This window comes from Carassius carassius, chromosome 9 (assembly GCF_963082965.1).
Source record: "Carassius carassius chromosome 9, fCarCar2.1, whole genome shotgun sequence".
In the NCBI taxonomy this organism is placed as follows: Eukaryota; Metazoa; Chordata; class Actinopteri; order Cypriniformes; family Cyprinidae; genus Carassius; species Carassius carassius.
Window position 1 is genome coordinate 21,235,355 of NC_081763.1, and position 25,779 is coordinate 21,261,133.

At 38.2% G+C, this 25,779-nt stretch overlaps 2 protein-coding genes across 13 annotated transcripts in view; one reads left to right on the forward strand and one right to left on the reverse strand.

Moving 5' to 3' along the window:
- The window catches only part of LOC132149268 (caskin-1-like), a 96,976-nt gene extending 87,566 nt beyond the window's left edge, over positions 1-9,410 (reverse strand). For 6 of the 12 annotated variants that reach the window (XM_059558372.1, XM_059558368.1, XM_059558369.1 and 3 more), the window contains exon 1: positions 8,675-9,408. In XM_059558372.1, coding sequence (XP_059414355.1) covers positions 8,675-8,768 — 94 coding nt within the window. In that variant the 5' untranslated portion in view covers positions 8,769-9,408. Of the gene's footprint in view, positions 1-8,674 lie in introns of all 12 variants that reach the window. The other 6 variants (XM_059558377.1, XM_059558375.1, XM_059558376.1 and 3 more) reach the window with 4 other exon arrangements.
- Positions 9,411-13,179: 3,769 nt separating this feature from the next.
- On the forward strand, positions 13,180-25,260 carry LOC132149270 (cytokine receptor-like factor 3). Its single transcript, XM_059558379.1, has 9 exons — positions 13,180-13,330; positions 15,975-16,103; positions 20,393-20,600; positions 21,119-21,206; positions 22,041-22,218; positions 22,590-22,812; positions 23,144-23,282; positions 23,493-23,605; positions 24,703-25,260. Exons 2-9 carry the CDS (start codon positions 15,987-15,989, stop codon positions 24,969-24,971), a joined length of 1,335 nt encoding a protein of 444 aa, XP_059414362.1. The 5' UTR covers positions 13,180-13,330; positions 15,975-15,986; the 3' UTR covers positions 24,972-25,260.
- The last annotated feature ends 519 nt before the right edge of the window (positions 25,261-25,779 follow it).

The window sequence follows — 25,779 nt, forward strand, 5'->3', positions numbered from 1 at the left end:
AGGGGAGCTGACACCGAGTAATTTGCAAAGACAAATTCTCTGGACAGCAACAAGCAAAAATAAACTTTATGCAAATGAGCAGTGGCACAATAAATATGACGACTTCTAATGGCAGTGCAAATACAGTTAGATACTGTAACATGGTACATGTCACAGTGTCTGGGTTGTGTTCCCTGGGTTTCCACTAGGTGTCCTCCTTTCTCACGGTGTCTGTCTCCTTATCACTTCCTGTTCCCTTATTTGGTCACCTTCCTCCTGTTTAGTAATTGATTGTTCCCCACCTGTCTACTGTTCCCTCATTATCCTTCTGTGTATTTATACCCGGTCTGTCTGAGTCTGTGTGTCACAGAGCTACCCTCTGCTCTTGTGACCCCTTGTTAGCCCTTTCAACAAACACATGTACACACATTTGGTTTGTAAAAGACTCTTTATTTACCTTGAAGTACCAGCAACAGGAGAGATGGATTAGCCACAAAAATGTATACTTACAACTATACTGTTGTGTTTCAGACTGGCCACCTGAGCACTAACTCAGAGGACATTTAAAGTTTGCTACAAACTGTTGATTATCGCATGGATCAGCATATATGGGGGTGGCCATCTTGATTTGAGTAAAAGACTTGAATGGACTTTTCTCATGCTTTTTATACCTGTACTGTGTTGCATCATGGGGAATGGGAGATACCAAGTATGGTGGGAAAAGAGGGGGAATTGGTTTGATGTTATGGATGTTTATTTCCTCTAATTACTATTGAAGTTTATGTATGGAAGCTTGTACTGTTATTTAAATTTGTGTGGTGAAGGAACTGGTTACTTGATCACATACTATTGTGACTTGGAATGTATTACATGTTTATGGTCTTAATTACTTTCCCATGTGATTATTGCTGAGAAATGGTTGTACCCAGGTGTATAAATTCTCACAGAATTGAGTGATCAGGAGGGCTAAGACTGTTGGTAGTGAATGCAGTATCTGCTGAGTACTCTGATTGAAGGAACCGACCTGATACAATGTTCTTGTGTTTTTATATTGAAGTTTTTTTTGCCTCTTTTTGAATTTTTCATGCCTTGGCACCTGTGAGCACCCTGCATTTTGCTGGCTTGGGAGAACCTAAAATAAATACTTTAATGGCATTTAACGACCTCCATGCGTTATTCTGAAGAACAGTGAATGGTCCTTGTGGCACTGTGTTACGGAGTCCTTGTTTAATGTTTAGAGTTATTCATGTCCGTCGCTTCTTGCCTTGCCTTGCCTTGTCTTGCCTTCGTGTCTTGTTTATGTTATGTTTGGATATTCTGGTTTTGACCCTGCCTGGACTGTTTACCCCTTTGGATTACCCTTCAAATAAACATCATACCTGCAATTGGTTCCCTCCTGTGTTATCTGTAACACCATACGTGACAGTACAATGACAAGAGATGTACGTATTAAGTATAAACAGGCATCAGTTGTTAAACTACAAATGCAGACAGTCTCAACATCAGACAATACAAAGAAAATGGTCTTCATGCAAACATCCTACTGATTGTTCTCATCAAAGCATCTACAAGCCCTTTCCTTACTGTGGAAACAATGACAGTAGAATAACTCTTTGAACTTCATTAAGACAAATATATGTACCGAGAACATGCAGTTCTAAAAACGGGTCTTAAAGGGCATTCCAAAACTTTTTAGCATAAAGTTCAGTTACATCAATTATTACAGTAAAGCTTTGACATGACATCATCAGGAATCCATTAGAAAATTAATTATCACTGAAAGGCAAAGAAAACAGTTCAGAGTTGAAACCTTTACCATGCACATGACTAATTTAACACAAAGTGCAAGTTATGATTTATTAAAAGTGGGCCAGAGTGGAGAGAATTAATTCATAGACTAGATTGGATTGAAATAAGTTGGAGCTACACTGGGAGGAAGATTAATGTCACGAGGGGGTGAAACGTCTATTTCCTCAACAGACTGGGTCCGTGGCTGAGACGAATGCCTGACTCCACTTGCCCCCTCTGGGAAAGTGTGATCTGTTGAGCAGCAAAAGATTTATTTAAGAGGAAAATCATATAAATGAAACAATCCTACAGTTGGGAGCTACTAGGAAAGCAGGGACGACACTCTTGGAAAATGTGTGGGACACAATTTTGACAATATGTCTGTAGTTCTGTCAGAAAAATATTATGCTCCCTGAACAGGCCCATCTGTTCTGAACTTTCATATCATGACTTAATATTTGGTGTTTCTCCTATAATGCAATATGGCAAACCCATCTTCACTATTGTTACTTTTGCACAGATAAGAATTTAAATGTTTTTGAAAGATGTCTAAAATAGTACTGCAATTTAAAACAAATCTTCCATTTGAATATATTCTAAAATGTAGTTTATTCCTGTGATGGCATTTTCAGCATTATTATTTCAGTCTAAAATGTCACATGATCCTTCAGAAATCATTCACATATGCTTATTTGTTGCTCAAGAAATATTTCTTTTTTTTCGGGACTGTTTAATGAATAGAAAGCTAAAAATAATGTGAATGTATATATGCTACCAATTTATTGTGCATCCTTATATTGTGCAAATTTCACCCCTGTGATCACATATCCAGCCAGATCTCCTCATGCACACTCCAGATGGGAACTTTAATCATGCCTGAGTCTGTAAGGATCAGATGGATTCAGGTTTGCTGGATAAGTGATCTGTTCATCTGTTGTACCCCAGCAGATATGGCCTCCAGACAGAGACATCTGCAATCTTTCTCAGCAGGCAGTTTCTCCACACAGCTGCCTGTTGGTCAGCTCAGCCCAGTCCAACATCTGGATGTGAAGATCCTCAATATCAATCAAGAATTTAAATGTTCAGTATCAGATTTACTGAGTCACTCTTAGTCAGTCGCTCATTAAATCTGTTTATTTGCAGTGAGGATTATGATGAATGACTGCTGCAGTGGCCTTCATTAGAAACTTATACTACTAAGAACATGCATGTGCATCCATGTGCACTTTCCAAAGGTTTAGCAAAAATTGTGTTTTTGAGATGATGGAATGGAATATATTTGAATCAAGTGAATCAAGATATTTTATGAGGGAAAAATAAGGATAATACAAATTAAAAAATTTACAGGATTGTTTAAAAAAATGGTTAAAATGCTTAATCTTTTCAATAATAATACTTAAATATGTATTTTATTAAATTAGAACAAATTACAAAAACACATTAACTATGTGTGCTGTAGTGCATTTGTGACCCTGTACCACAAAACCAGTCATAAGGGTAAATTTTTTAAAATTGAGATTTATATATTATCTGAAAGCTGAATAAATAGTACAATATTTGGCAGAGATACAGTTAATCTAAGGGTGCAAAAAAATCTAAATACTGAGAAAATTGCCTTTAAAGTTGTACAAATGAAGTTCTAAGCAATGCATATTACTAATCAAAAATGAAGTTTTGATATATTTATGGTAAGACATTTACAAAATATCTTCTCGGAACATGACATTTACTTAATATCCTAATGATTTTTGGCATTAAAAAATCGATAATTTTGACCTGTACAATGTTTTATTTTTTGGGGCTATTGCTAATTGCAGCGACTTAAGGGACACATTTAAAAGTTGCATTTATGCAACTTCTCAGAATTCAGTTTCAATGATCAATTCAGTTTCAATTTTCAGAGGATGTTCTTTAGCACTGCAGCATATAAGAAGTGACAAAACACACAGTCCACTATCCAGCCTCTCTCTGTGTCCACCCACCTCCACCACACTCACGACTCCATTGTGTGAGGTTACATAACAGCTGTCAGCCTTCATCCCCTGTTTCTCTTCACACCTCCCATTGAAGTTCACAATAGCCTAAGGTTTTATAGACTTTCAAAACTGTACAAGGGCATTTTTCATCCCTTTAATTATCAATTTTTGATGTAAGAACACTACGGGTTTATCATCAAAACTGCAATTAGACACTTAAGGCTATTATAACACAATGTAAACAGAATTAATGTGCACTGTGCTGGGGAGTCTGATCAAAGTGATAGGGATAAGCACATTTATACATAACACAGTATTGCAGGAACATGCTGGGAGGAATCAGCAACAGTTAATGTGCTTAAGATTCCTGTCGCCCCCTCTACCTTCAGGATTATGTGGGTCAGGTCCTCAGATTAAGGTCATGTGTTGTAAATGCTCCAGGGGACCAAGGCAAAAACAGGACAATGGGTGGTTGACATTCTCTTAGTGAACTATTGTTGTATTACACATACTGATACACATAACTGATACCTGAAAAGTGATATTTTATTTTTTTTATTTTATTTTTAACTAGTACAACTTTTTAAATCTGGTGTGGCAGAACTATATATTCTATAAACATTTATTTTATTTATCTGTTTCAGAAAACAAGGTTCTGTATGTTAACATTAATTCAATAGTTAATGCATCATTAAATAAATTCTCTCAAAGCATTTATTGATCTTGTTTAATGTTCATTTCAACGTACTGATGCATTTGAAGGAGTATCATTTATTATGAGCGAACATGAATTAACAACAAATAACGGTTAATTAACATTAACCAGTTTTTAAAAAATGCTGTTTATTGTTAGTTTATGATATCTAATGCATTAACTAATGTTAACAAATTGAGTCTCACTGTAAAATGTTGGAAAGAAAACATTTCACATACTAATTTTCAGTTATTAGGCTACTACAATTAACACTGTTGTTGTTTTACTTTTTGAAACAGGTTTTGAATATTACACCAAATAAAATTTAATTACACTATAAAAGAATAGCTAAATAAGAAACTTCATCCAGCATAAATCTACAGGTCTTGGTATTTTGATGTCCTTCTGATGCTTTATTGTTTTGTTTTGTTTTATTTTTTATTTTTTTGTGCACTGGAAAAAAAAGGTTTCATTCATCCAATTAAAGGATTTAGGTTAATGATTTACGTCTATAACTTGACCCAATGAAAAATAATAAAAATAAATATCTCTTTTATTAATTGGATGAATGAAATATTTTTTCAGTGTGTGTGTGTTTAAATACAAGAAAATTAGAACTTTTTTAATAAAGTGTAATTGTTTTTAATTTAATTTATGATGACATATGGCTTAGTTTCCGATACAATACCACAAGTCTTCACTACAAACACAAAACTTTCACACGTAACCAGTTGTTCCACTATTCCTGTATCAAGCCAATTGTTTTTACATTATTTCATTTTAAAATTAGGATTTCACTACTATTCTTTTTTTTGTTTTTAGTTTGAAAAGAGAAAACATCATGGAGGATCACTGCAAATTGGTATTTTCATGTTTTGAGTACTTACTAAAACCTGATTTTGTTATATAATCTTTGGGCATTTAAATATAGATCATGTCGTGTCATGTCAACCACCCACATTCCATTTGCACTTGTCCTGGATGGTCACACAGATGTCAGATATTTCCATGGACACCCACTGCAGAGGATTTCCAACCGGTTGAGCTCTGAGCTTAGAAATATGCAGAAAAAAACATCCTCCAACCACATCCTACCTATTTCAACAGTATCACTACTTTGGTGGGCTGAGAGTCATCCATCAATCTAGCACTTCACCCCCATGGTGTTAATTTTTTCACCAGATTATTTCAGATTATTTCCATATGTTTCAACTGCTAAAATATCTCAGCTCTAATTGCTGCTGGGAGACGTGAACAGGTTGTAGAGGTGGTGAACGGATAACCCATCCGTCATATCTTAATCAGAATGTGAAGTCAATGAAACTAATCAGCAATTTACGGCATTAAGATATACTGTATTCCATATGTATTCCTTTCTGTAGGCTTCTGCAATGAATGTTTGCAGAAAAGGTGAAGAATGTGCTGAATACGTGGGAAAATGCTGTGCATAAACACTCTTTCCAGTTCACCCTCCCTCTGGGCTCATATACACACTTACACCTCAGAATGCAGACCTCAGTACTGCAGATAAATGGACAGAAAAACAGGTTCACCTCCATTGAGAAACAAACACCTCCATGTGAGACATCTGCATGAGAGTTGTGCTCTCCACTAAAATCCCCTAGAGGTGGCCAACCATCCAGTGAGATGTGTCTTATTTCTGCTTCCCTTGCTTTCCCTCCCAGCACTCTTTCCTCTTTTCTTTCTCTCTCTCTCTGCGACTCACTTAAAGCCATCTGCACTGCAATTCAATCATCACATTAAGCAGTGGAAGTAATGATTACTTGGATTAGCTACAGGGCTCCAAGCCACTGTCTTAATATTGACTGGCAGTGAGTGCAAATATGAGCTTGGCCAGCAGCTTGGTTTCACTTTTTGGGGGAAGTTTTATGATGTTTTCTGAACTCCCCTCACCATACTGCCAACATTTACATAACTTCATAATTTGCAATGTGGCAATATTGTACATACATAAATAACGAGTACAAAAATATACACTACCATGTGCACACATGGATAACAGCATACAAAATGCACAATTAACAAACAATTTAAGATTTAAAAACTCTGAACATCACTGAGCATTACAACCAAGTAACAACAAAAAAATAAACCAGCAGACAGTATGCAAACACAACTGCATAATTTATGCCACAATGCATGCTGGGAACCTAAGCACCAGCACAGGAAACCAAACTATTAGAATCAATCTTTAAATGTGTTATTGAGAAATGGAAGATTACTATAATGAATACAGAGATAATAATTGTAATTCTACAGAATAGTGCAGCTACATGATTTTCTGCTCTGGTTCAATAAGAGGTAATTTAATTGTAAGGAAATTAAATGCTGTACTAATGTAAATGTACTAGTACCAGCCAGAAAAAAACTGTAAATGAAAACTAATATGTTTTCGAATGTATAAAGGAACTATTATCTGCCGTCTCCTGTCAATGTTTCTATGTTTAAGAATCATTAGCATTTCCAAAGTATATACCAAAATGTTCTCAACCTGCCACTTGATTGTTCAAAGCTATAGTCAATATTATCTTGAACAAATAAGCTATGGCTTTATCATAATAGGATTTATGTACAAAACAAATGCAGGTACCATATTTCAGTCGATTGAATAAAACTTGGTTACAGAGCCCAGACAGCATCCATCCAGCACAACCAATCACTGTCAAGCAGGAGACTGCAGTTGCTGTGACTAGAACTAATTGGCTTCTGGGTAGCATCGTGTTTCCAAAACAGAGGTACAGCTTTAAATAAAATCCAACCGACACTTCCACAAACGTGTATCACTCTCTGTTTGAAGAAGCTGATGCATTGTTTTTGTGTGAAATGCATTAACTTGTCTGTAAAGCTCTACTGCTTTCATGACATATGAACTCAACACAGGTCTTCATAAGGGAAACTCTCAAAACACACCTGTATTCTTCCAAATATAAGTGAAATGACTTACAATAATTAACCATGTCCTGAAATAACCAACTATAAAAGACAGAATACTCCAAGATTATATCACAGTCAGAGTTTTTTTCACAGAGCAGTCTCATACATATTCAGGGCCAAAAAGCTGTCATAGTTTACAGCATAAATCTACGTGTTGCTTCGATGGCACATAGCCAAGTGAAGAAGCTCGCTGACAGCTCCTTCCTCTCTCTCCTATTGTGAAAGTGCAGTGATGTGGCTGCACCTCATGCTCGTTCACCCCATCATTACAGGGGGCAGTGTTTAGCCGAACAGGAGTGTGCTGCTGCCACACTGGAGAACAGGCAGCACCGAGACAGAGCCTGGTTCTCAGAAGAGCGTTGTGATGGCCATGGCTCTCTGCCTTGAGCCCCCGGGGTTCTTCTAATCCGAACACGCTCGCCACAGACAGGCATGTGAGACAAAGAAATCAGTCGAGCTGTTGTGTGAGACGCTGCTGATAATGTCACAGATGTGGTGGACGAGATAGAAAGCAGACCAGCATAATGAATTTTGAGGTGCAGCCACCTCTGTCTGTGGTATGCAAAGCAGACCATCAGAAGCTCAATCTAGATGGGCATATGAATGTTCACACTTGCTTTTCAACTGAATATTACAGTTTACAAATTTTTTTTGTTTGTTTCTCAATAACACAAATATTTAATGTTTACCAGACAGCTGTATCTAGAATGTTCTGCCTATTGAAAGACATTTATTTCCAAAACAATTCATTAATGTTCATATAATTCTCATGCACAAACAGCATTCATTAACAGCTGAACACCCCTTTAGGGTGAAAACATCAGGATAACTTGCACATTGCAAATCAACTGAATAACTCAGAACTTTATTAAAAATAATAATAATAATAATTAATTAATTGATAAACAACCGTGATTTCAATCACATGACAGTCGGGAACACCACAGTATCCAACACTGGGAACCTTTCAAAGACCAGCTCAGTCCAGTAATGAATTTCCATACTGGTCTAACTGGTGAACCACCAAAACCAAGATGTTCACCAAGATGGCAAAGCTAGTTAAGAAGCGTGATGAGGACATCAGCACCCAAAACACAGCATATTTTGGTATTTTCAACAGCTTGAGTGAAATCCTGAACATCTCTAGCCATAATTAAAGAGCAGGGCAAGTGTACGCCTTCTCAAATGAAAGATCCAACTAATCACGATCTCTCTTGCCTCTATCAGCCATAACATGGCAAGCAATAATGTAAATGCTGTTTTAAAATCAAGCAAAACCTACTTGCTTTCCCAGGTTTGGGCCTCTGCAGGAGCTTCTGCACCGTCATCAGGTCCTCAGTCTTCACCGCTTGAAGTAATTCCTGATCTTTCCCCATCGTTATTTATATTACATCCAAAGCATCCTCTGAATGTGTGTGTAGTGTTGCCCAGAGAGCTCCTCTGCGGATCCTCCCTCTTGCGATGGAGCTGCAGGGCGCGATGATGATGATGATGATGATGATGATGATGCACACTGGCGGAAGGATGCTCGAATACTTTAGAGCTGGTGCAGCTGGCTCCTGAGAATCACAGATGTTCTTATTCCGATGTCGAGAAGAGAATATTAGCACCACTGTGACGGACTTGCTAATAAAGCACCGGTGATGGATCGGATCTTCAGTCTCTGTTGTGATGGAACAGTCTGTTCTAGAAAACCATCATCAGATAAATCAGCTCCAATCACGATTTGGTGGCGTGAGCGGACTTGATGCGATGCATTCAAATATGCAAAATCAATGTTTCTTTAAATTGCCATGAGCGTTTTTTCCTGGGATCCTTGAGGCTGTGCTGAAGACGCATCAGTCGGCGGTGCCATCGCTCCGTAGTACTCACACCGTTATTTTCTGTGCTGCGATGGGTCCACACAGGGAGCGTGCAACGTGCATTTCCCCATCCTCGGATTGGGTTGACATTGCTGTGGTAAATGTCTCCGCTTCATCCAGAGGGCGGTCCCTATGTATAGGAACACCCCGTATTCCAGTGCTGACAGCCACATGCTACGGGACATCATAACACATGCTGCTGGAAACAGCCTTGTCCTGTAGCTGGCGCTTTTGTTTTGTACCCACCGACCAAAAGTGGATTAGACCAGATCAGAAACATGACTCACCTGAGCACTATTTGGAAACCCGTTTAACTTCAGTCCTCGAAACGAACTTGTATTTTTTTATGATATTATAAATAATCTCACTAGTAGCCTAGGTAATTAATTAGTCACCAATAATTTACTAGTCATCATGTCCATAAAGCAAATAACAAATTAGATAAGAAATGGTACCAACAACAATATATAATGGTTTCTCATAAATACATGCTAATAACAAAGCAGTCATATCTCGTGGAAGAATAAGTAAAAAAATAATGATTAATATGCAATGAAAAACTATTATAGCCTCTATTGGATTAAGTAGTATCTAATGAGTAAATACTACACTAGAGTAGATATTTAATAATTTGGTTAATAATAAAATATATTAGACACTATTATAAAATATTAAAAAGTATAAGTCACTATTTTATTACTCACTTGTACTACAAATAATAATAATAACATAAAATGCATACTAGTTAGTTAGTCCAATTTATCTCCATGGATGCTGGAAGGTTAATTTCCAATTGCAAGGTTGAGCATATAAGATCTGCACTGTTGCTACTGATTTATGGTATTGTCCTTGGTTCTGTTTTTCTTACATGTTAAAAAAATTAACACAGTAACAGTTTTGTTTTTCTTACCTCTCAAATCCAGCAAATGCTGTCAGTCCTTCAGTTTTAAGAAGCCTGAAGATTACAAAGTAGGGTACAAAAAGAGCTTGGCTGCATGAAGCCTACAAAACAAAACTGTTCCCTGAATGCCTGGTCAGAGTTATTGTCTTAACTACATGGGGTTTCTTTCAGATACTTATATCCAAGTCAAAGCACAATGACCCTCTTTCCGGGCAGAATCCAGTCATTACTGTCATGTTCTAATCATGGCTACTTAACACTAAATTTACCACCTCAGAAAAAAAATAAAAAATAAATAAAAAATAGAGACATTTCTCAAAATATCGTATTTTATGTGCCACAAAAGTCATATAGGTGATGTGAGAGAAAGTAAATGTTAACAATTGAATTATTCCTTTGTCATTTTATTGCATAAAAACACTGAGGGAAAAAAAACTTCTTAACAAGTCCATATAATGTTTCATCTTCAAAAGAGAACTCTCAAAGTCCTTTGTAGCTCTTATCTGAATCAGTCTGATTATTAATAGTAATATCCAATGCCAGAATGTTCTTTAGCACGCTGGTTTAGTAGTAATCAATCAGCAACAACACAAGATATGAAATATTTGAGAAAACATTTAACAAACAGATGACAAACTAGTGATATGAAAGGCTGATCTTTTGCACTCGTGTTTTAAATCTAACATGAACTTCCACTGACTCGCCCTAATCATCACCATCATTAATATCTGCACATCCTTCCTCCAGACATTACTGACCATGTAACATCTGTTGACTGTGATCCAGCGCCATCCAGTGTTACATAATAGAAAATCCGTTCTAAGATGTCATATCATACTTGCAGACCTCTAGTGTTCGCAGCGAACAATACAATTCAGTTGTCAATATTTTTTTTTGAATGCAGTGAATGGGTGGAGACAGGTCTCTTGTGGCTACCACCCTTTCTAAAGACGCTGTATTCAACTCCACTGAAACGTGAGAATATCAGATTTCATGTAGTCTCACACACTTTTCTGTCAGTTCTGAAAGCTTTTAGGTGTCAGATTTTTCGGTAACAATTTAAATAATATTAAGTAAAATAATAAGTGCTTAATTCCCATATTCTTGTTCAAGAAATATTTCACTTCATAATAAAGGGTTAAACTATTGCAAGAGGAAGAATTTTAGGAGAAATATCCCAGCATCAAGCACCGTTAGTAATGTAGACTACAAGTGAATTGCATATCACAGGAGTGATATTTTACATATGCCTAAAGAATAGGCTACATACCATGATGTTCATGTTACTTCTTAAGTGATTAAGGGTATTTGGCTTGCTGTATGCAAAGGAGGGGTTCAAGGATGAAGCAACTCAAGCTCCAATTTACCCCCTATGAGACTACTAAATAGATAGGTTCTGTATATAGGGCAGAATATCTTAAAGGAGTGAGGATGGAGGTGGGGAGGAGGAGAAATGCTAGAAGGACTGTTGCTGTAGTGAGGCAAGCAGCAGCTTATATATAGCTTGATTAGATGATTAAATAAGCGTCTCCTTCTGAACCCTATAAGAATTTAATTTAGAGGCAAACATACTGTAATAGAAGGGCTTTTTTACTTCAAGCTGTAAAATTTAATATCATAAAATACCATCCATTTAATGAGTCTTCACAAAATAACACTGAGTATATAATTGGCTTTCATTGCCCACACAAAGCAGCTACCAAACCTCTGGTGCTACAACACTGTTCAACAGTGAACACATTTACCATCAGCATAGTAAACACATACCCTGACTGGAGCCAACTAGCCCCCCAAAAAAAAAACGAACCAGCACAGCAAATTATTCGACGCTTTACTCTAACATTAAACTGGCACTGAAAACCCCATATGAATTATTAATTTTTATTTATTTACTTATGTTATACAAATGTATAATACTCTTTTTTTACGTCAGGCAATATAATTTATCACAAGATTCCAAATCTTACATATTTACATATTAAATACAGAAAATATATAAATAAAATTTTAAACATATTTTCTTTGAAATGATAAGTCTGCATACGAAACTCTAGATCAGTGGTCTCAAACTCCATTCCTGGAGGGCCACAGCTCTGCACAGTTTTGCTCCAACCCTAATCAAACACACCTGATCCAGCTAATCAAGGTCTTCAGGATTACTAGAAACTTCCAAGCAGGTGTGATTTGGAGCTGTTTGGAGCTAAACTCTGCAGAGCTGTGGCCCTCCAGGAATTGAGTTTGAGACCACTGGTGTAGGGGATATTTTCTTGGCACACTTTGAGCCCCTTAGTAACAACTGATCATCGTTTAAACACCACAGCCTACCTCAGTATTGTTGTTGACCATGTGCACCCCTTTTCTGATGGCTACTTCCAGCAGGATAATGCATCATGTCACAAAGCTCAAATCATCTCAGACTGGCTTGTTGAATATGACAATGAGTTCACTTTACTGAAATGGCCTCCACAGTCACCAGATCTCAATCCAATAGTTTTGGGACGTGGGAGATTTGCATCATGGATGTGCAGCCGACAAATCTGCAGCAACTGTGTGATGCTGTCATGTCTGGACCAAAATCTCTGAGGAATGTTTCCAACACCTTGTTGAATCTATGCCACGAAGAATTAAGGCAGTTCTGAAGTCAAAAGGGGTGGACCCGGTACTAGCAAGGTGTACCTAATAAAGTGGCAGTGAGTGTATTTTGCAATAAATAACCAAATAGACAAGATAACTATAGGCACTATAATATCTGTAGCTAAACCGTCTCTACTCCACAGTAAGTTTTGTATTCCGCTTTGTGACAACGTTGTTTGTAGATGTTCGTTCTGAAAGTCTTTGATACTATTCCTAAATAATAAACATCTGCAACGTAACCGCTCTCATTTTGCGATTAAAACAAAGTTACCTTTACTTATTGTATGACGCCAAAGGACCTGGCGGTTTTATGCGCTTTTGGTTTTTAACAAAAGATCAGGCGGGGCCAAGAGAGGTCCAATCATCTGATTGGCTAGATCTGACAGCAGACAGGAGGAAAACACAGCACTGCGGCATCCGATTGGATGACAGGTTTGTATCAAAGTGAAAATATGTGTCTCCAGCTCTTTACTGTTGCCAGGGCGTCAATGGCGGAACTCCGCGGCAGAAGTTAGTATGTCACAAGAACGGATCGCCTAAGGTAATGCAGCAAAAAACGTTTAATAATCCCATATGTTTTTGTAACAGTTTATTTTTCAGTGCTAAATTAGAGGTGTTGTCTTTTCGTGAGAAGGTTTGTGGGTGGAGCAGTTTGAAGAGCTTAAGTTACTGTAAAGTGATGAGTCTTGGTGTGGCGATCCTCACAGAAGAGCCTCATGAACAGCTGCTGATTGAGTTTGAAAATAATTGCTAAACATTTTAGATGTTTTTCATAGCTGATGTTGACATTTAGACTACCATGTGTGCTGCTCTTCTCTCAGCTGCCTTTCATTTCTACCGTTGCTGTACGTGTATAAACATGTTGAGTGTGCACGGTGCATCAGCATGGCTCTTGAGAGAATTACTGCACTTTACATAACTGCCCTGTTATGCTTGGATTGGACGTTTTAATAAGTGTAAAGATGAAGGACAGTAGAATGCAAAAAAACCTCTGAATAGTTCATAAACGCTTCTGTTTGTGTGTTTTGTTTAAATCCATCTTATTTACTTCATCTCAGTAGAAGGGCCCTTTAAACCGTGGCCCTTATCAGTGAACGGTCACAGATTGTGAATTAGGACACATGATCCTCAGATCAGCGACATCTCACACTGGAAGTCCCAACACTGTCTCTTGGCAGCAGTTTTTTTTTTTTTTTGCCATTGCATCTAGGTCATTCGTGTCCCTCTGAAAGTTAGCCAGTCCTCCGCTGTGCTCCCTGATGGATTCACTTGTGGGAAAGGATTCTGGAAGAGTAATAATGTAATTGCTTGTCTTTAATGCTCTTTGCCAAGATTACTAACCCCAGTCTGGATGAGATCCCTGCTGCTAAATCAGAGGATTAGACCGTGATTTTGGAGAACCCCTCCCTTTGCCTTGATCATGAAATGTCAAAATTTGCTAAATATTCCACTGTTGTAGTGTGTGTGTGTGTGTGTTTTATTTTTTATGCATTGATCATAAGGTAGATGATTGTGGAAACTCACAGGCTTATTGGTGCAGGTCACAGTTTGTTATTTAGGTTTCTCTCTCATAGGTGTATAGATGAAAGGGGGCTTCTGAGAGTTAAGCACCGGTTCATTCTCTGCTCTGGTGCACTAGGGTCAGCACCTTTTGTGTTAAACAAGGGTAAACTGAATAACTTGCTGCCGATCCACCTGTCCGGTATTTGAGTTCATTTACACGCATAAACAAAGGCAGCTGTTCTCTCCTGCACAATGACACCAGTGTTATACAGGCACTGTTGTACAGAAGTGGAGTTGTAGCTTTGGTTCAGGGTTGTGTCTATGGGTAGGTTCAGTCATGCTTGTGAATTTAAGCCACATGGGCACATGTAAGAATAGAGCAGTTGCTTTCACGTCATCTTCAGCGGAAGTGGTTTCACTGTAGCATGCTAGCCTTAAAGGAGATCGCCTGATCAGTGAAGTGAATGTGAGAGCTGTTTATTAACATAATACATTTTGGTGTGACTGTTTTTGCTTCAAGATCCAGATTTTACATCAAGTGGTGACCCAACACCGTAACTGATTTGTTTATTGTACAAAAATAAAAAAATGTTAACTATTTTAAATATTTTACATGTAGCAGACACTTTTATCTAAAGCGACTTACAAATGAGGACAATGGAAGCAATCAAAAGAGCAATGATATACAAGTGCTATAACAAGTCTCAGTTTGCTTAATGCAGTACACATCAAGGGCTTTTTAAATAATAAAAAGAAAACCAATAGAAAAAGAATAAAGCAAGCTAATGTTAGAGGTCTTTTTTTGTTTTTGTTAATGGTATAATAAATGAAAAGAAAACTGATCAAATACAAAAAGATTAGAAAGCTAGGTAGTTTTTTTTAAAGAATATAATTAGAATAATTGCTTAAGAGTTAAAAAAAAAAAAAAAAAAAAAAGGATGGAAGAGATGTTTTTAGCCAAGTCTTGAAGATGGCTAAGGACTCTGCTGCTCTTTTATTTTAAAAGTATATATGATTAGTTGTATGTTAAAATGTCCATTTTGCAAGATTTCTTTTCTAAACTAACACAAACAGGCAGTGCGGTTTGAGTGTCACACAGACTGATGTCATCCTGTCAGATACTGTGGCCCACGCTGATGTGCTGCTCTTTGACTCACTGCTTCGGTTTAGTTTTATGAATTTATAGCACAATACATGTGGTCTTCAGGCCAGTGATTAATTTCCATGACTCCTGTGACTTTTGCACTGCTACAGCAGTTGACATGGATGTGGTTTCTCAGTTTTATAGTGTCTTTGCCTTTTAGTCATAACTATACACAACTGTTTCATTCTCTTGTGCTAAACTTCTACAGATAAGGCTGTAAATACGTTGTTATGATTCAAAACATGCTTCCTCACATCCACAAGATGTGGAAACCATGGCCTGATGGTTTCATAAAGTTGCTGTTAAATTTATGAACCTGAAGAACACTCCGTTTTTTGGCCTTGTGGAATTTCACACTCCTGTTATTATTAGTTTAGCATTGTTAATGTGACATTTTCTTAAATGGGCGTGTTTTGGTTTCAGCCTTTCTCTAGAATGCTCTCTAAGCCCATAAGTGATAGATCCAGTCAAAGTAAAAGTTATCTCTATCAATGGCAATGTTTTTCTACACTTTACCTTGATATTTGTGATTTGGCAGAGGCCAACAAGGATGTCAATAGAGGCAGAGGCGTTGCTGCAGGAGGCGAAGGAGAGCATTGAAGCAGCCCAAAACTACAGAAGCGAGCTACAGCAGAGACTGCATGGACTCAGCCAGGCACGCAAACAGGTACGGCTGTGACTCTCTGCACTGCTACTGCAAGAAGAAACCGGTTTTCAATAACAAGCAAAGTGCCAGTCCACACAGAACTGTGCAATGTGACCGTAACAGCCAGTCGGTATATATTTCATATATATTCTATATGGTAGTATTTTAAAACCCTAATATTTCACAGTGGGCAGCCAAAATCATGGGTGGCCAAAACTCAGAATTTAACAATTTGCTATTTTCCAATTAAATTAATATTTATGACTATCTATCCTCAATTCAATTCTGAAGGGCACACAACCCTGGCAGAAATAGAAGTAACTGAAAACTCCCTTCTCATCTCCTTTGCTTAACCCATGTCTCGGTCATGGCTGCTTATCATAAAAACAGATTTACACTGAGGAGATTGTTGCTTTCTCTTTCTTGTTCCAGTCAAGCTAAACCCATAGAGACCGTAATGAAATTGCTATTGATCTCACCCAGCATGCACTATAGCCTAAAATCATCAAACACATTGTTGAAAATGGCAAAAACAATTCAGCTGCACAAAGGTAGTGGTTCCCTAAACCGTAACCAAATAATGTGACATGTGGGTGTTTTTGAGAGCGCGAGGGTAAATGATACTCCCGCTGTCTTGGATCCTCTGTGCCAGGAAGCCTGTTGGTCAGCACAGAAGGGCTGATTCATGCCACATGTCTCCTGGGGTTGCTGAAGGATGTAAAGCTGGCCTGCAGCTCACTGTTATCTTCAGACTTGGCTTCTGGCATCTTACCCAACTTCCTCCTCCTCCTCCCCCCACACCTCCCAGAATGCTTCATTCAGTGTGTAAACAAGGCTGTAATTTCCTGCTCCTCTTATGAGACGGTAAACACATGGACAACAGGACAGAGAATTAAACCAAATTTTCAGGATCATTGACTAGTGGTTGCATGACGCCCTGGGGTACTGCGATTACCCTCACAGCGTGTACAGCTGTCTTAGGGAGATCCCATATGTGCGTCGCATCTGATATGATCATATCACATGCGCTGTTGTTCACAGCAAGGACACAGCATTTGTGGTCAATCTTTGGGTCAAACTACATTTTTAAACGGAGCTACTCCAAGCTTCCAGTTGTAGAGGCTCATCTGTATTGTAACTCTTTATGTATTAAAAGAACGGCAGCTTCCTGGTCCGTGGTTGAGTTTGATGTATATTTCACATTAGCTGTTTCTAGTCTACTTCCTCTTTAAGTTGTTACACCAGGTCTCAGCCACTGAGGCTTCCTTAAACCCTACAAATGGCCTCTGTTTCCCACACTCGTTACCCACGAGCCAGAACATTGTAAACATACAGAGCTATGGTGTATTTGATCCAAAATGGCATATGCATGTTCATGGCCAAATCAATGTCAAAGTATCCTGATATTTTACTTCACAGTACTGTATTAATATTCTCTCAGCAAACGTGTGTGTGTGTGTGTGTATGTATGATATTACTTTCTTTTTTAAATTATTATCCTGCTCAGGACCAACAGCTGCGCGCTGAAGAGATCATCACCATAGGACTACAAGGAATCGCTTTATCGCAGCATGACTCAACCAAATGAATCTTATACGAAATAATATATACACGATAAATACAAACCAGCTGAAATGTTTTGAAATCACTTGTACCCTACCTGATCGAAAAAATACAGTCTTTCACTCTGTGTTAGCTGTTGTTTTGTTTTTTCTTAAAAGACTGCTCATTTTGGCTATGTAGTGAACAAGGAACTGCATGATTTGGGACTTTAATGGGAAGGTGAATCTCCTGTAGTTGTTATTTTGAATTTGATCAATATCCAAACAAGCTAAGAATATAATTTTGACTCATATTACACTAAACAGAGCTACAAGAATATTATTCTTCTGTGGCTCAGATATTAATATATCAGGCCAAGTCCCTGCTGATTCCCCACCCAAAGTGGTCATGTGTGTCAGTGTGCATTTGACATTACACATTTGTTCTAAAGAGTTTTGTAGGACCGTTCTGACCTGGCCTATTCCCAGAGATCCAGTTTTGGGCTAAGTCTAAACATCCTGTGATGAGGAGTCAGCATTTCTAATAGCTGCCCAAAACCCAAAGCAGCAGAGGCCTGAGGTCCTGCCTCCTCCCTCCACCCACTCCTCACAGCGCATTGTCACGAATAACAATATTTAGGCAGAGGAGTCTGTCCAGGCTCGAAATGTTCAGATTGTTGCTGATAAGACTTCAGCGTCTGAGGAATGATGCACGTCTCTGGACAGAAGCATTTCCTCTGTCAGCTGCAAACAAAGCGGAGTCTGGAACTTTCCACTGAGGTTGATTAATACCACCGTCTCTTTTGGGTTCCATCCATTTATCCTGCGCCACTTTATCTGTGTTATTTTAGACTCTCTTCCCACTTCCTGGACAACAGGGCGTTATCTTTACCTACACGTACTGTGACGGCAGTCTGTCGAGTTCCATGGTGTAAATTGTCAACACGTTTGTTTGAGCTTCGTTTCATTTCACTGATTATAAGGGAATGAGACTTTTCCTCATTCCAGAAATATGACTCAAGGAATTCTTAAAATTACAGAGCGTAATTTTGCCTTTAACATCTCCTTTTATGTCAGTGTGAAGTGTGCGATGGTTCACTAGGTTTTAAGCAATATTGTACTGGACCATAATTCAGTTGAAGCATGTATCAATGAACATATAAATGTTCATTGATACGTGGCATTGAAAAGCCCACGCTAAACTTCTGTTGCAAGCACAAGTGTTCACAAGAGGAACCTTTTTTTTCTTTTTTTTTTTTTTACATTGAAAACCACTAGACTTCCTGTCACTCTTGGCTCCATTTACTGAAGGTGAAGTAGTTCGTCTGAAAGATGCATCAAGAAAATTTGAAATGTGCCATTCATTTCTCACCACTTCCGCTTTCAGACCTACGCTTCATGTACAAAACAAGACTGTGGCACACAAGTTCCTGTCTTAGTTTTATGCACCCCTCATTACGTATATGATTAAATGTACACCTTTAAATTTTTGAATCATTTTGTTGATTTACTGTTCTAGTATTTGCATTCTATAACAATAGAATTGTATTTTGCATTCAAATCAGGCTTATTTAATTATCAGCTTGTTTCTTTAGACTTGAACTCATATTTTTTTAGGGTTGTGCTGATAGTCGTATTATCTAATTAATATTCGGGCTTCTTTGTTCCATTTTAATTTTTACGTGTTTTTACAGTGTTGCGAGTTCTAACCAATCAAGCGTGCGCTTGCTGACTGAATTCTGCTCTCTCGCAAATCCTCTCATCATAAACAAAGTGCAGATGTACATGGTGTATGTATAAGAGATTTATTCATACAGTGTACACAGCTTCATTGATTTAAAATGTTTTTTTCTTTTTTTTTAAAGTGCATAAACTCCCACTAGACTGAAGTCAGTGTTCTTTGATTCTGTAAATGTTCTTTGCTCGTTTTCTGTAGCTGAGGAAATGTAAGCACTAGAATTAGTACCTTTCAGTGTTTTTATTAAATTTTTCTAAATACATACAGTCATATAAAAAATATTTTGACATGACATCCATATGCTACTTGACTAAAAAGATATAATGTGTAGTTAATAGATTACATTAATATTAGGCTGCTTTTAGCCCTACCCTGGAGTTGGTTCACTCTCCAGCCATGAAACGAAGTAAATAATTAAATAAATTAGCATGAAAATATTGTGTATCGCCAATCTCACATGCTGACAATGGGACAATATGATTAAGTATTATTTATATATATATATATATATATATATATAAATAAATAAATTATATATATATATATATAAAATAAATATTTATTTATAATAATATATATAAGCAGCAGAAAGATTTCTGAAGGATCATGAGACACTGAAGACTAGAGTAATGATGCTGAAAATTCAGCTTTGCCATTTGCAGGAATAAATCACATTTTAAAATATATTCAAATTAAAGTTATCGTAATATTTAATAATATATCACAACATTGCAATTTTCGCTGTTTTGATCATAACTACAGATCATTTTCTTGTGCTACCTAGTGCAACGGCATCAGCATCCTGTTTAAAATCTCAGTTATGAAATGCCATCACAGACACCATCTGTCAATCACTGTAATTTAAACCTAGTTTAGAAAACAATCCTGGTTAAATAGTGCACTAGATTAAAATCAAAAAATGTAAAATGTAAAAATGTCTTTTTAGCCTGTAGTTTGTGGAAATGTGGATTTATTGAGCTATATGTACTGCAGATGTTTGTAGTAAATCGTGTGTGTGTGTGTTCGTTCAGGTGCGTGGAAGTGCCAGTCAGACGCGTGAGGCTCTGCAACGGCACTTTCAGGAGCTGCAGACAGCAGTGAGTCGACTGCTCACCGAGAGGCTGAACACTCTGCTGCAAGAGGTTGACAACATCGAGCTGGACAGTGTCAGTCCCTTAGATGACTGTCAGAAGCTCATTGAGCATGGAGTCAGCACAGCTGATGAGCTGCTCCGAGAGGGTGGGTCTGCCAGATCAGTAGAAGGAAGACTGGCCAGTCATTGTTTATTCTTCAACTACAGTCACACTAATCCGATTTCATGGGATTTAAAGTATGTAAAGACCAGACATATTTGTTATGAGAATGTATTTATCAGATCAGAAAATTAGATTTAGCCTTGTGCCAGATGAGGACCAGCAGTCAGTTTCTTTTCACAAGATTGTAAGACTAAATCAGGCTGGACATATGCTTAATAAATAGTTAAATAGCAGCAATTTGATTATCTGAGAGTATAGTGGGTGTAGAAAATAATCAAATTTTTGAACCTACTGACTCATATGAACCAGCACTGCCATTTGGATAATTGCCACTTATTAAATTGTTAGCTGATTAAATGTTACGTGTTTTTAAACCGTTTAACACAAACAGTGCTGACACCATATAACATCTTGGTTGCTGTAATTTCCTCAAGAGCTTATTTGATTATTCGCTACACTGCCTAACGTTCAGTTATGAATGTTATATGACTGTCCCTTCAGGGGAGGCTGCCATCCGCTGTGGTATAAATGAGAAGGAGGACAAGCTGGGCAGCTTCACTAAGAAAGCCCTCCAGATCCAGTTGGACAGGTGAGGAGCACACAAATTCATTCACTTAACAAACCTCAGCTGGGCCAGTGAATGGCGAAGAGCTTTGAAATCACACCGTCACTCTCAATTCCTGTCTAGAAACGCTGAATACACGGAGATTCAGATCTTGAGAACAGAGAACGCAAAGCCCTCTTTTCCAGAAGTTCAGAAGACCGTATTCAAATAATTCCTGAAGCACTCATTTAAAAAAATGTATCACCTAACCTTTACTAATGCCTGGTTTTATGACTCATCTGTTTTGTGTTTTATGACTCATCTGCTCAAAGTATAATGGAGAGATGGCCACTGTACCAGCAGGGGTGTGCTGAATCACTCAAGCTTAGCTTTATAAAACCATGCTGCCTTAGCTGTGATTCATTTTACATGATTAAAATGTACCCCAGGATCAAGTTTTTACATGCCTACAGTCATTCCAGCAATAATCGTGGGCCATTGTGGATGCCACTTAAATATTATCCTTTGTTTTAGAATAAACCGTTTTAAAAGATCTTTAATCTGAAAGCGTTTAGAATGATCCTTTTAAATGGTAAAATTCATTTAGTCAATTAATCCTTATTATAAGAGAACAAATACATCAGGAAATATTACTGACTCGTCCCTCAGTTTGGGAAAAAGAAATGTTCACGGTAACATAAAGAAGAAATCTAAAGAGCAGTTAACTCCTTGCTAAAGGCCGTTCACACCAATAACATTAACTATAAAGATAATGATAACTGTTTTCGCATTCATAACAATTGTCCAAAAAGTTATAAATGCACAAAGATATATATATATGAACGGATACAGTAATGAGTCTTCACAATGTGTCCTCAGTCTGCCTGAGGTACCTGTGCTGGTGGACGTGCCGTGTCTGTCTGCGCAGCTGGACGACTCTTTGCTGCATATGTTCCGTGCGCACGTGGCTCGGCACGGCAGCGTGGCCTCTCATCCACCCGTCCAGATTGAGGAGCTGGTGGAGAGACCGGGCGGTGTGCTGGTGCGCTGGTGTAAGGTGCGTCTGTCCTCCCCTGTTCATGTCCTTCAGAAATTTTCCTCCCCACGTGACCCTGTTCATAATAGTGTACTCGATTTCACTAAAGTACAACATGTTCCTGGATCAACATTCCAATCAACCAATCAGAATTGAGCGACAAGTTTTCAAGAAATGTCAGTTACAATCAGGGTTAGATGTTTAATTTCCCTATGATTTTAGGAATAAATTATGGGTAGGGTTAGGTTTAGGGGTAGTGATTGGGTTAGAGCTGTATTTTTGGACCGTAATGCTGAGCCAGAATCAACAGAAGATGTTGATCCAGGAACATGTCTTACTTGGCAAAATCACAAGGCAGGCGACCGTTGGTGATGCCTGCTGTTTGTGTGTAGGTGGACGATGACTTTACCCCTCAAGACTATCGCTTGCAGTACCGTCGTGGTAACTCTTCTCAGTACGAGGATGCATACATTGGAAAAGACCCTGAGTTTCTGGTGCTCCATCTTGACCCGCACATTGACTACCTGTTTCGTGTGTGTGCCAGAGGAGAGGGCCGAACCGAATGGAGCCCGTGGAGCATCCCACAGACCGGCTACACCACGCTAGCACCCCACGGTACAAACTGAATGAAAGCCTGAAATTGCAAACACGCTCTAATATTACGCTGCATGTCTAAGGGATAGTTCACCCAAAAATGAAAATTGTCATTTACTCACCCTCAAGTAGTAGTTTTTCTCCATAAAATGGAAGTCAGTGGGGACCAGCAACCATTTGGTTACCCCATTCAAAATATCATCTTTTATGTCCAGCAGAAGAAAGAAATTCATACAGGTTTGGAACTACTTGAGGGTGAGTAAATGTACAAATTTCTGTGGACATTTTTCATAAAACGCCTCCACTGAGTGTGAAAGTGTTACATGAAGGTTGTTTTATTGTGCGTTTACAGAATGGCTTCCAGGCGTGGATGGTTACATTTTAAGCAGTAGGAAGAACATCGCCATGCGCAATGATTCATCACCTGGTAGCGGTGGTGTGCTCTACTCCAACTCCCCCACGTACTTCTGTGGCCAGACCCTCACCTTCAAGTACATCAGCGTTTCATTCTTCCACATATTCTCATAGCATATCAACTATGGGCTATATGACACCGGGGTGCTATTAATAGGCTAAGATCAGATTACAATACATACGGAAAAAGATGCAGAATCATCGCAAAGAACATTTTTACAGTAATATATCAGCAGGCTTATCGTATGTGGCACTCATTGTGTGTCTGATTTTTGGTTTGTTTGCAGGATCACAGCTGCTGGACAGACAGATAAGCGTGACAGTTTGGGTGTGTGTGCGGATAGCAGAACTGACACAGACTCACTGCAGAGAGATCAGGCTGTCTGCATCTCCACTAATGGTACGAGCAGGACAATATACTTAAAAACTATCATAATATTTATACAACTTTTTAAGATATTCAGTATATAAATTTTTGTTCAAAAGTCTGGGGTCGGTGAAAGTGTCGTCTGCTCATCAAGGCTGCATTTATTTGATTAAAAATACAGTACAATTCAAAATATGAATTTTTCTATTTGAATACATTTTAAAATGTCACAAATTAACACAATGAACACAAGCCAAAGTGATATGTAATCAGTTTAACAAAGCATAAGAAATGTTAGGTAAGTATTCGTGTTTATTGCTAAATCAGTTAAATGAACACTCACAGACTTCTGGGAGATTAATAAAAAATGAATCTAATGAATTGTTTAAAGGGATACTCCACCCTAAAATGAAATTGTCATTAACCACTTACCCCATGTCGTTCCAAACCCAGAAAAGCTCTGTTCATCTTCAGAACACAATTTAAGATATTTTGGATGAAACCTGGAGGCTTGAGACTGTCCCATAGACTGCCAAGTAAATAATAGTCAAGGTCCACAAAAGGTATGAAAAGTCATTGTCAGAACAGTCAATCTGCCATCAGACGTGCAATCTGGGTTATATGAAGCGACGGGAACACTTTTTGTAAGCAAAGAAAACAAAAATAACGACTTTATTCAATAATTCCTTTCAATCGTCTCCATGTCCCTCCACACCACTGTGCTGCGTATGCTCTTCTGTGTCCTCCGCGCCACAAGGATGTGCTGTTTTATTTCAAATCGAAGCCTAATACACATATAAACAGTGCATCTTTGTGGCGGTCTATGGACAGTCTCAAGCCCCAGGGTTTCATCCAAAATATCTTAAATTGTGTTCCGAAGACGAACAGCGCTTTTACGGCTTTGAATGACGGGGGGGTTAAGTGATTAATGACAGAATTTTCATTTTGGGGTGGAGTAACCCTTTCACTCCATTTTGAACTGATTGACTGAAAGGGATAGTTTAAGCTGATTTAAAGAAATGAACTTGACCAACGCCACCTTCCCTGAAGTTTAAATCAGAAAGTGTCTTATTTGTCACCAACAGCAGTTAACATTAGTGTTAAATTCCCATGTGCTTACCATTTTCCAGGTGCTGTGTTTGTGAACGGAAAAGAGATGACCAACCAGCTACCAGCAATCACTGTTGGCTCTTCTGTGACCTTTGACATGGAAGTGGTCAACCTCTTTCCTGTGAGCAACAACAACAACCCCAGCGATGGGGGGAACTTCAAGCTGAGGGTGACGATTGGCTCAGGGAACAGGGAAGTGGTGTTTGATTGGCTGCTGGATCAGGTGGTGGACAGCCTCTTCTTTGGCTGCTCCTTCACGCACCCTGGATGGAAAGTGCTGGTGTTCTGATTGTTGCATGATGAAAGATAACCCAGTCTGCTGGAATCCAAGACCTCAAGTTTCTTTAACATTATCACTTCCCAAGTGCTTACAGTGTTCAGATGTCACAGTTTGCCCTTTTTTCTTTTTATCAGCACCATATATCACTGCAGAATAACATTAAACTTTGTTCTGAGGTATGACGCCAACCACTACTCTTTGACCTCATCACTGGTGGATTTGCATAACAGCAAGTACTTGCAAAAGAGACTGTTACATGTTAAAGGAGTCTAATAAAGTGTCAACCTGCAGGTGTTAAGTTGCAAAGCATTCTGGTCTGGTTTACCACAGAAAAGAAATCTACTGTGAAGCATTCAGAGATCATAGGCACTCAAACTACTCGAAAAAATGTGTTAAAAAAACCTTCACAACCAACAACAAAGCTGAATCTCTTATGCTCAATCTTTCTTCTTCTGAGTTTCCTCAAGTCAGAAGTGTAGAATGTATCCTTAGAACGTTTAGCCTGTTTAAATAGTAATGTTTAGAGCGTGTATAAAACAACTAGTATTTAATTCATGTTTGCCTGGTACTTTGTTCTTATTTAGAAAGTACTGTTTTTGATTTTTACATCACCGGGTTAGAGAGTGTTCATGTGTCAGCCTGTTCACAACTTGGGCTACAATTCTGATCAGTAGATATCATTATGTTTCCACAGAAATGTGACAATTCGCACTAAGCTTAAATGTTGTGCCATTTTGAGATTAACTTGTTTTTTTATGTTCACATTTTTACATGGTCTTACTGTAGCATTTCATGTTTTTATTAGCTGGCTCTTACC

What these genes read in the sequence shown, in the direction of transcription:
- LOC132149270 (XM_059558379.1), top strand. Translation starts at nt 15,987, where the DNA reads ATGTCAATAGAGGCAGAGGCGTTGCTGCAGGAGGCGAAGGAGAGCATT. An exon ending in TCAGCCAGGCACGCAAACAG is followed by an intron (nt 16,104 to 20,392) that starts GTACGGCTGTGA and finishes GTGTTCGTTCAG; the next exon opens with GTGCGTGGAAGTGCCAGTCA. An exon ending in TGATGAGCTGCTCCGAGAGG is followed by an intron (nt 20,601 to 21,118) that starts GTGGGTCTGCCA and finishes CTGTCCCTTCAG; the next exon opens with GGGAGGCTGCCATCCGCTGT.